Here is an 11,009-nt window from a genome sequence, read left to right as displayed (position 1 = left end):
TGGTCTACAAAGCAAGTTCAGGACAGTCAAGGCTACACAGAGAGACCCTGTCTCGAAAAAAAACTAAAAAAAAAAAAAAAGTCATATAATTCGGGCAGTCATATAACATTTTGCCGGGCGTGGTAGCGCACGCCTTTAATCCCAGCACTCGGGAGGCAGAGGCAGGTGGATCGCTGTGAGTTCGAGGCCAGCTTGGTCTACAAGTGAGTCCAGGACAGTCAAGGCTACACAGAGAAACCTTGTTTTGAAAAACAAAACAAAAAAGAAAAAGAAAAAAACAACTGGGAGGTAGTGGCCCATGATTTTAATCCCAGCACTTGGAGGCAGAGGCAGACTGATCTCTGAATTCGAGACTAGCCTGTGCTACAAAGTCTCAGGACACTCCAGGCTACACAGAGAAACCCCCATCTCGAAAAGCCAAAAACAAACAAAAACTTTACTTAGGCCATCAAATAAGAGCGATTATCTATACCACCCAAACTTTTAGCTGCTTTTTATTTGTTTTTTTGTTGTTGTTGTTTTCTTGAGACAGGGTCTCCTGTAGCCTAGGGTGCCTTCAAACGCACTGTGGAGCTGAGAGTGATCTTGAACTTCTTATTCCTCTTACTTCTGTGTTCAGTACAATAATAACAGGCATGTGCTGCCAAGCCAGGTTTTATACTGTGCTGGGGACTGACCCCAGGCCCGCTGTGTGCTGAACAAGCTCTCTACCAACTGAGCTACATACCAGCCTAAGAGCTGTACACTTTCTCACGTACTCCCCGACCCCATCCCGAGCCAGAGTTTCTCTGTATAGCCTTAGATGCTCTGCACTCACTTTGTAGACCAGGCGGGCCTCTGCCCCCCTCTACCTCCCGAGTGCTGGTATTATAGCCTGTCTCCTCATTTATTCTTATAACAGTCCTATGTTGTAGGTATCTCTATTAGGCAATACTGTGTCAGTCCCATCTTGTAATGAGAAAACTGAGGCTTTTAGCAACTTGAAAAAAAGTGACTTATCTGGCCCACGCTTCTAACGCATACTTTTTTTGGGGGGGGGGGTGTTTTTTTTTTTTTTTTTTTTTTGGTTTTTTTAAAATTTGTTTGTTTTCCAAGACAGAGTTTCCCTGTGTAGCCTTGACTGTCCTAGACTTGCTTTGTAGACCAGGCTGGCCTCGAACTCCCAGTGATCCGCTGCCTCTGCCTCCTGAGTACTGGGATTAAAGGCGTGCGCCACCACGCCCGGCTCCAACGCATGCTTTTTAACTTTGCTATTATGCTTTTCTTTAAACTGCTGTCACTTTCTCTGTGTGAGCTGCTAAGCACCTTTGGTTAAAAGGGCCTGGAAAGGGGCTGGAGAGATGGCTCAGAGGTTAAGGGCACTAGCTGTTCTTCCAAAGGTTCAACCACATGATGGCTCACAACTATATATAATGAGATGTGGTGCCCTCTTCTGGTGTATAGGTGTACATGCAGGCAAAAATTATATATATAATAAACAAATCTTTATTTTTTAAGAGAGTGTGGGAGGGAGCTAGAGAGATGATTTACTGGTTAAGAGCACTTACTGCTTTTTCAGAGGACCCAGGTTCTGCTCCTGGGTGGCTTCTACTTGGTGGCTGACAGCTGTCCGAAATTCCAGTTCCAGGGGATCCAGTGGCCTCTTCTGACCACAGGCGCCAAGCCTATACATGGTGCACATACGAACCACACGCAGGCAAAACATTCATACACATTAAAGTAAAACTTTTAAAAATGCACAGTCTTCCAGGTGTAGTAACAAATGCCTGTAAACTCCAGCACTTGTAGCGCTGAGGCAGGAGGATCACAGGTTTGGGTTACATAGTGAAGCAGTCGGGAAAACCTGTAAGTGCTCTGTGTCAGGCCTCGCCTGAGCAGATGGATGTCTATGCTGTCTGCTTTGGTCGTGACAGGGCCCACTGATGCTGTGTAAAGCCTGCGATGGTTGTCCACAGTGGTTGTCAGTGCATCTTGCTCCATGGCGAACTCCAGGCATTGTGGCCGTGGATATTCCACATTTAAAGAAGATGCTGAAGATGGATCAATGAACTCACATGTACTACATATATGCAGTGCATAGACATTCATGTAGGCCAAAACCCATAGACATAAAATAAAGCATTTTACAAAAAGAATTTTTTTTTTTGCATATGGACTGCATGTTAGACACCATTACTGCACCACATTGAAGTCCATGGACGTGGAGCTAGAGAGATGGCTTATTGCTTAAGAACACCTGTGGCCCTTGCAGAGGACACAGCTGTAGAGGAATGTTAATTCAGAACATGGCTGCCCTGGAAAGAGATCACATCCCAAGATCTAGGTCTCTGATCCAGCTTAAATACTCCTTTAGTCCCTGGAGACAGAGGCAAGCAGATCTCTGAGTTCAAGACCAGCCTTGTATAGAGCTCCTTTTAGGTAAAGAAAAGCTTAGGTCCAAGCATAGTGGTACATGGCTTTAATTCCAGCACTCAGGAGACAGAGGCTTGCAGAACTCTGAGTTCTAGTCAGTTCTGTTTAGGCAGTTCAGCTGAGAGGCAGATGCAGTGGAGTTAAGTTTGTGGATTTCAGAAGCAGTTTTTTTTTTTAAAGATTATTCATTATTATGTGTAAGTGCTCTGCTTGCATGTACTCCTACAAGACAGAAGAGGGCGCCATATCACATTACAGATGGTTATGAGCCACCATGTGGTTGCTTGGAATTGAACTCAGGACCTTTGGAAGAGCAGGCGGCGCTCTTAACCACTGAGCCATCTCTCCAGCCGCAGAAGCAGTTTTACCAGGGGAGTTTTACAGAGAGGAGTTTTACAGGAGAGGTTGAAGTGAGAACAAGCTAGGCACAGGTGAAGGCAGAATGAGCCAGAGAATGAGAAGCAGTCAGAAGATTAGAACAGATGGCTGGAGTTAGTTTGGAGCCAAGCAGAGCAATTTAGTCAGAAGCTGAGAGAAGCCGTTTGAGTCAGTCAGCAAGGAGAGGACTTTGAGCTAGAACAGCTGAGTTGAACTAGACAGCCAGAGTTCAGAGTTCTAGGATAAACTTATTCGGAAGTAAGTCTCAGAGGCAGAAAACTTTCTAGGCCTAGATTAGATTGTACAGGAGAAAGCTAGAAGCTTCTGGACAGAGATAGTAAACCTCTGAGATGACATTTATGTCAAGTAGATAAAGGATATTTTTATACCCAGCACCCATATGGTGGCTCACAAACATCCATAACTCCAGTTCCAGGGACTCCAACATCCTCTTCTGACTTCTGCAGGCATCGGACAAGCATGTGGTGCACAAACACATAGGCCAGCAAAACACTCACACACATAAATAAATTTTAAAAGTTCTTATATAGCCAGGCATGGTGGCACATGCTTTTAATCCCGCCACTCAGGAGGCCAAGGCAGGTGAGTTCAAGGCCAGCCTGGTCTACAAAGCAAGTCTAAGACAGCCAAAGCTACACAGAGAAATCCTGTCTCGAAACAACAAACAAACAAAAAACCTCCAAAACCAAAAAAATGAAACAGTTTTTATAAAGGATCTGTGAACATAATAAGCAGCATTATAAATGCCTTTGAGGGCTGGAGAGGTGGCTCAGAGGTTAAGAGCACCGTCTGCTCTTCCAAAGGTCCTGAGTTCAATTCCCAGCAACCACATGGTGGCTCACGACCATCTTTAATGAGATCCAGTGCCTTCTTGTGGCGGGCAGGCATTGACGCGGGCAGAATACTGTATAAATAAATAAATAAATAAAAAATGCCTTTGATCCTAGCACTCATGCATCAGAGGCACGTGGACATTGCTGAGTTCCAGGCCAGCTTGACTGACATAAGCAGTAGCCATGGCAAGGCCATGTTGTATAGGAAAGTGCCCTTGATGGTTCATGGTTGTTGGAGGTCAGGGGAGGGCTTTATGATTTAGTGTACAGTCACAGGGAGTGACTCAATCACTCCCCCCCCATGCTTGGTCAGCAGCCCTAATTCAATTCTGTGGGGCACAAAATAAGACGTGACAGTAGAGGAGGGAGCTCAGCAGATGGAGAGAGAGGCAGGAAGATACCAATCGATGGCTGTCATGTGTATGGATGAAGTTGTGAACTAAGCGTTAGCCTAGAACCTCTGCGGGCCCCTGCATAAGCCCCACCTGCCCTCCCTCCCCCAACCCGCCCCCACAGAGAACGTTCCCCCACCAACCTGGAGGGGGAAACGCCAGGCCAGCATGTTATGGCTCCTCATTGCCACCTCTCTAGCAACCTACCCAAGAGTGCCCTGCCCAGGGGTGGAAAAGGAACCTTTATTCTCCTGGCTCAATGGCTGTCTGGGAGGCTTACTGCCTTCTTCTGATAACCTAGGCCTAGTCCTGGAAGCTTCTAGCTTCCATACAATCTAACCCAGGCCTAGAATGTTCTCAGCCTCTGAGACTTACTGCTTAATAAGCTCTGGGCTGCCTGGTTTAACTCAGCTGTTCTGGATCAAACTCATCTCCCAGATGATTTATATAATCTGGCTTCTCTCTTGGCCCAGAATTGCTCTGCTCGGCCTCAGACTAACTCAGCCATCTGCTCTAATCTTCTGACTTTTTCTCATTTTCTGGCTAGTTCCATCTTCACCTGAGTTCTCTCTCTGCAACCCATCTCTCTATTCCTGTCCTGGTAAAAAATGCTTCCTTTCCCTATAAAACTGCCTCTGAAGTAGCTTCCGTTTCCTCTCTCTTCTCATGAGAATTGGGCGTATCCTAGTCTGTCAATCTTCTTTGATTGGTCACATTTTATGCCACTCAATTAGACGCCACTTGAAAACATGTGTGCTTCCTTCTACAAACTCACTCTCTGTGTAGCCTTGACTATCCTGGACTCACTTTGTAGACCAGGCTGGCCTCAAACTCACAATGATCTGTCTGCCTCTGCTTCCTGAGTTCTGGGATTAAAGGTGCATGCCATTACACCTGGCTTGCCTTTATATTCTTGATTTGGCTTAAATTGGCTTATTGTGTAGGCAGAGAAATCTATTATCAAGTGTTTTTGTTTTGTTTTGTTTTGTTTTTTGAGAGAGGGTTTCTCTGTGTAGACTTGGCCATCCTAGACTCACTTTGTAGACCAGGCTGGCCTCGAACTTGCAGCAATCCACCTGCCTCTACCTCCCAAGTGCTGGGATTAAAGGCGTGTGCCACCATGCCCGGCTATTATCAAATTTAAAAAAAATTTCCACAAAAGAAAATGCCCTTAATGCAGGATGAAGTCTTTAGGGTCTGCAGTGGTTTGAGCAAGAAGAGCCTCATCTATCTGAACACTTGTTTCCAGTAGGTGGTGATGTTCGGAGAGGTCTAGGAGGTGTGGCCTTGCTGGAGGAACTAGGTTGCTGGGGTTTCAAAGCCGCCTGCCATTCCCTGTTGTCTGTCTGTCTGTCTGTCTGTCTGTCTTGCTCCTGCACCATTGGGGTGTTCGGGATGTGTGGTGTCAGCAACTTGTTCCAGCCACCATGTCTGCCTGCCTGCCTGCCTGCCACAATGCCCCTATCCCTTTAGAACCCTAAGCACAAATAAATTCCTCCTTCTACAAGTTACTCCTTGTCATGTGCTTTATCACATCTATAGAAAAGGAACTAATACAGCATCACGTTTTGTTTGAGGAAGTTTCAAGCAGCTCGGCAGTGTGTCTGTGAGTTGTGTGTCCATGTGCAGGTATAAGAGCCTACTCAGTGACAATAACAGACACAAAAGGTTGTGAATCCAGGTGAGGACCTCAGAGGTCTTTCATTGAAGAATTTAATTTAAAAAAGATATGGGCATGAGTGTTTGTATGTGTGTGCCTGGTGCCCAAGGAGGCCAGAAGATGGCGCCAGATGCCTAGGAACCGGAAATACTGCTGTGCCACTAAGTGAGCACTGGTAACTGGTGAGCCATTTCGCCAGCTTTTTTTTTTTTTTTCTTTCAATTTTAAATTTTTGGGTAGGTTTGAATTTTCTTCTCTCTCTCTCTCTGTGTAGCCCTGGCTGTCCTAAACTTACTTTGTAGCCCATGCTAGCCTCGAACTCACAGAGATTTGCCAGCCTCTACCTCCCTGAGTGCTGGAATTACAGATGTGTGCCACTCTGCGGGCTGGTTTGATTTTTTTTTTTTTTTAATTCAGGAGGTAGAATTAGTAGATCTTTGAGAGTAGTGTAAGATGCCTTTTCCAAATGGTCTTTCTATGCTCTATATATTATTTATTTATTTATTTATTTAGTGTGTGTGTGTGCGCGCGCGCGCACGCGCGCGTGTGTGTGTGTGTGTGTGTGTGTGTGTGTGTGTATTCATGTGTGCCCCAGCATTTGTGTGGAAGTCAGGGGACACTTAGGAGGTGTGGGATCTCTTCTTCCACCATATGGGTTCTGAGAATCAAATTGGGTTGTCAGGCTTGGTGGCACCTTCACCCTCCCAGCCATCATCTCTCCAGCCATATTTTCAGATTTTTTTGTTTTGTTTTGTTTGTTTTTTTTTTCAAGACAGGGTGTAGCCTTGGCTGTCCTGGACTTGCATTGTAGACCAGGCTGGCCTTGAACTCACAGGGATCCACCTGCCTCTGCCTCCCGAGTGCTGGGATTAAATATTTTCAGATTTTTAAAAGACGATTTTATTATTTTATGTATATGAGTGCTCTATCTGCATGTACACTTGCATGCCAGAAGAGGGTGTTAGAGGCTATAAAAATGGCTGTGAGGCACCATGCGGTTGCTGGGACTTGAACTCGGGACCTCTGTGCTCTTTACTGCTGAGCCATCTCTCCAGCCCCTTTTCAGATGTTCTTACTCAGTGAATCAAGCCAATGATTTCTGCGGACCTGAGTTTTTCAGTTTCCCTCCGTTTGGTTTCAGAGTCAGACACTATTAATCTAATCCATAGATTTTTCTTTCCTCACACTTCTTAAAGAATGGATGGAAAGCAAGCATGTAACAGGGAAACTGGCTTGGGACCACCCAGTAGGTTAGAGTTGACATCAAGCCTAGAATGCATATTTCTTTTCCAATGTGTCCATGTTAGTGAGATATCCTGAGGAGTGTGTGTGTGTGTGTGTGTGTGTGTGTGTGTGTGTGTGTGTGTGTGTGTGTGTGTTCTTCCCTCGGGAGGGAACTGTGAGTACAGTAAGGTGGGGAGAGAGAGAGTGGAAACCAAAGCTAAATGGCCCTCTAAAACCTCTTTAGCACAACCTAGATTTGATTTTTGGGTTTTTCTATGTGGACTTGAGACAGTTCGGAAAGGTCTCTGTGGTTGCCAAGTATCTCTGGAAAAGAAACCGGAAGCCCCTGAGCTGTTGGCGTCCCGTCGCCAAGGAGACGGGCCGGTCCATTTCTTCTCAAGGGGTAGTCTATACACTCTTCCCTTTCCCAGTCTGCAGAGAGGTGCTCAAATCACTCCGAAGAACTGGGGGGTTTAAGCGCTCCACCGGGGCTCCGCAGGTGGGCGCGCTCCGCTTCCGAGTCTGCCTGGCCGCGGGGTGCACCCCAGGGTCCGTGTGGTGCAGCCCGGAGCGCGCGCGCGTGGGGCTGGAGTGGTAGAACAGGGTAGAACTCTGGGAGTTTGCAGCTAGGGTCAGCTCCCGGAGCCCCCCATAATGCCTGATCCCGGGAAATCCCGCCAAGAGCTCACACGATGGAAGAAGAAGAAGCAGCCGATGCGCCGCTCGGTCAGCCAGATCTGCCCGCCGCCCCGACGGCCGCTGGTGGTGACAGACATTCGCCCGGGCATGGAGAACGAGAGGCTTGGGGTCGTGCGTGACTCCATGTTTCAGAACCCCCTCATCGTCAAGGTGAGCGCCCGGGCGCGCGCGTCCCCTCCGCGGGGCAACGACGCTGCCCCTGGGTTCCAGCTGCTGAGCCTTCTGGCCTCGGGTCCCAGGGTCCGGGAGCGGTGTCGGAAACCAGCTCTGGGAGGGACAGGTCCGGACCCTCTGCAGTCGCCGCCAGTCCCCGAACTTTAATGTCCTCAAGTAGCGGGAGTGACTGGGGAAGACTTTGGATAGGGCAATCTCCGCGGGGCTCTATGAACACACAGGGTGACAGGTCGCACGCACCCATCCATCCTTTTGACATCTCACAAGACCCACTTTCCCCAGCACCTCGAGCCTACTGTGCAACAGGTGCTCCGGGGCTGTCGTGGAAGCGTCACATCACAACCCTAAGTGTGTGTGTGTGTGTGTGTTTGGGGGGAGGGGCCGGGGGAGGCTGGGGTTGAAAACCCACTAGGAGGCCTGACCGACACTCACGTGCGAGCAGCTTTTGTAGCTAGATCCCCTTACCTTTTAGTGGCGGCGCTATGCACTTTAGTCTGTTTTCCAGCCTAGCTGGAAACTACACGTGGCGGTGGCTCTCTGCCTCTTTTCACGCGCGGTGACAGGAAAAGCCAAATTGAAGTTTAGTGGAGCAAATCGATCTTGCACCGCTAGAGGGCAGTATGCTTCTAAAAATGATCTTGGTGTCCCAGGTTGGGTGGGTGTGGAGGGCGATGGGCGTGTTGATGGTAACCATGGATTCAGTAATAATCACGATTTCTCTGATTCCAGACACTGATTAGAACCCATAGTTGTGGTGTTTGATATTCTCTCTCTCTCCCTCCCTCCCCTTTCTTTCCCTTTCCTCCCTCCTTCCCTTCCTTCCTCCTTCTTTTCTCCCTCCCCCACTTCCCCTTCCTTCTTTTGTGAAGAGAACCTGGCCTTTCCTTCTTTCTTTTTCTTCCTTCCTTCCTTCCTTCCTTCCGTTTTTTTCTTTTTCAATACAGGGTTTCTTTGTGTAGTCTTAGAATGCACTCTGTAAACCAGGCTGGCCCCGAACTAAGAGAGATGGGCCTCCCTCTGCCTCTCAAGTACTGAGATTAAAGACGCATGCCACCACCGACAGGCATAACCTGGGTTTTCTTGACTGTGCTGCATTCTTGACTTGGCTGCATTCTTTGAGTCGTGGGAAAACATTGACCCTCCTGGACCTTTCTGGGCTAATCAATGTTCCCAGGAGGACAGAAGTTAGATACGGTGTCGGTGCAGGGTGCAGCAGCAATCCTTAGCACCAGCCCCTCTGAGGTATCTCCACAGTGGAACAGACCTTGCTTGCTTCTTGGGTTGCTGATCTCAGCAGGCACGTGGGACAGACAGTTGGGGTTTTACTGTTTTAGGCCAAGGAGAAACCGCCTATCACCGGCTGCTCTGATGCTCCGACACTGCTTTAACTAGATGCCACTAGTGTGCGGCTCCCTCCCACTTAAATGTGAGTTGATGGGCATTATAGAGTGAGTTCTTGTGTAATATTGACTACAGGTAACACATGATATGTATATATGTATGGCACATACATGTGTTATATGTAGCTCACTATATGTTTAGCATGTGTTTAGATGTATAAACTACGAATGCTTGTAACTACACCATGTGAAACACACTCCCTTTGCCCCTGGCTTCTCCCCCTGGCTATATCAAGTGCCACCTCTAGGTGGCTCTAACTTAACAGTCTCCAGGATAAGTTCCATCCTTGTCTCTGGAGCTGGAGTTTAAGGAATCATCATTTCTTTAAAAGTAGAGGTGATGATTGACCCACCAATGGGGTTCTCTTTTTCAGGCTGTCCTGGTCCCTGGTGACCACCAACAGCGTGGGTCACATCCCTCGGCTCTTTGGTGACCCAGCCGAGGACGCTTTCGTGCAAGTGACAGCAGGGGGCAGTCTTCCCCGCCTTTTGGTGTTTGAAGCGCAGCTAGTGTTTGAATGATGATGTCCACATTCAATATTTACCCCTTCCTGTAAGATCTCTCGTCAAAACCCAGCCTGCCTAAAAGCCGGCAGAGAGAGGATGTGAAAGCGGAGCCGGGCCGCTCCCTGCTGCAGAAGCTCCTGATAAGCCGGTGCGTAGGGGAATGCCGGCAAGGCTTTTGACTCGAGGGTCTGGCAGAGCTGGCTTAACAGTCACACCACTGATTCCCAGCCCAGCTTTCTCTATGTGAGGAAACATTGAACTCTGGAACATTTGCTGTTGGGCTTTCAAGAAAAAGGAAATATTAAAATTAGTTATAGGGTTTGAGAACATGGAAAGAAATATCGCTCTGTCGTTTTGACTGAGCTGGACTTGTAGGTCCCTTTAAGGGGGTGCCTGTTCTGCTGGTCCCAGTGTTGGGGTGAATGCTTCCTCATCGTGTGAGTGCTCTTGGCTCTGGGTGTCTTTGGGGAATAATGGCAACTGAAGTGTATTTTAGCTGTGTCTGAGCCGGAAGAAGTACATTTCTATGAGAGAAATACAGCACCCTGGAAATATTTATTCTACGATACGGGGAGGTGGTCGCCCACATTACGTCTTCTCATGGGTAGGCTCAGCATTTATCTGGTTGCTCCTCCTCCTCCTCCTCCTCCTCTTCCTCCTCCTCCTCCTCCTCCTCCTCCTCCTCCTCCTCCTCCTCTTCTTCTTCTTCTTCTTCTTCTTCTTCTTCTTCTTCTTCTTCTTCTCCCTACTTCAAATGCAGACACTGAATGAACCACACACTAGTATTTTCCACCCATGGAATCTACCAGGCATATCTACATCAGTTATTAAAAAATGTGTCTTCCACATGCCACAGCGGCCAGAGCTAAAGGGAGACCCTCAGATTTGCAAGCAGGTGTTTCATCTATAAACATTCACCAACTGGCCACCTTGCTGAAACCCAAGCCAACTGCACATCTCACAGCAATTAACTGAGTCGAGAAGGTGTTTTATGCAACCACAAAAATATCGTAAATAGTTTTCACTGGCAAAGGCTTCTCTCTTGTCAAGTGATGTGCAGCCAGCCAGCTCTCCTTCCACTGGGACTCTCTGGGGACATAAAATTAAACTGAGAAAGAACCCAGTTTCACCCCGCTTGGTTCTCGTTTCCCTAGAATCCGGAGACTGAACAGAGAATCCTGCCACAGTAGCCTTCGAGGCTCCCTCACAAAACCTGTCAGAGTACACTCTTCCTGCCACCTCGACTTGGCTGATATCCTGTCAATACAATTACGGGGAGAGACTGCGCAGTTTGCTCCACTGACAGCTC

At 47.9% G+C, this 11,009-nt stretch overlaps 1 protein-coding gene across 1 annotated transcript in view; it reads left to right on the top strand.

The window, feature by feature from the left end:
• Positions 1 to 7,356: 7,356 nt before the first annotated feature.
• Positions 7,357 to 11,009, top strand: part of CFAP77 (cilia and flagella associated protein 77) — a 132,343-nt gene continuing 128,690 nt past the window's right edge. The window contains exon 1 of the mRNA XM_084798607.1: positions 7,357 to 7,769. Within this exon, the coding sequence (XP_084654733.1) occupies positions 7,575 to 7,769 (195 nt within the window). The 5' untranslated portion in view covers positions 7,357 to 7,574. The remainder of the gene's footprint in view (positions 7,770 to 11,009) is intronic.

This window comes from Acomys minous (genome assembly GCF_964271855.1).
Source record: "Acomys minous genome assembly, chromosome: 10".
In the NCBI taxonomy this organism is placed as follows: Eukaryota; Metazoa; Chordata; class Mammalia; order Rodentia; family Muridae; genus Acomys; species Acomys minous.
The sequence above is the reverse complement of the archived record's forward strand: the minus strand, read 5'-3'. Positions and strand labels throughout refer to the sequence as shown.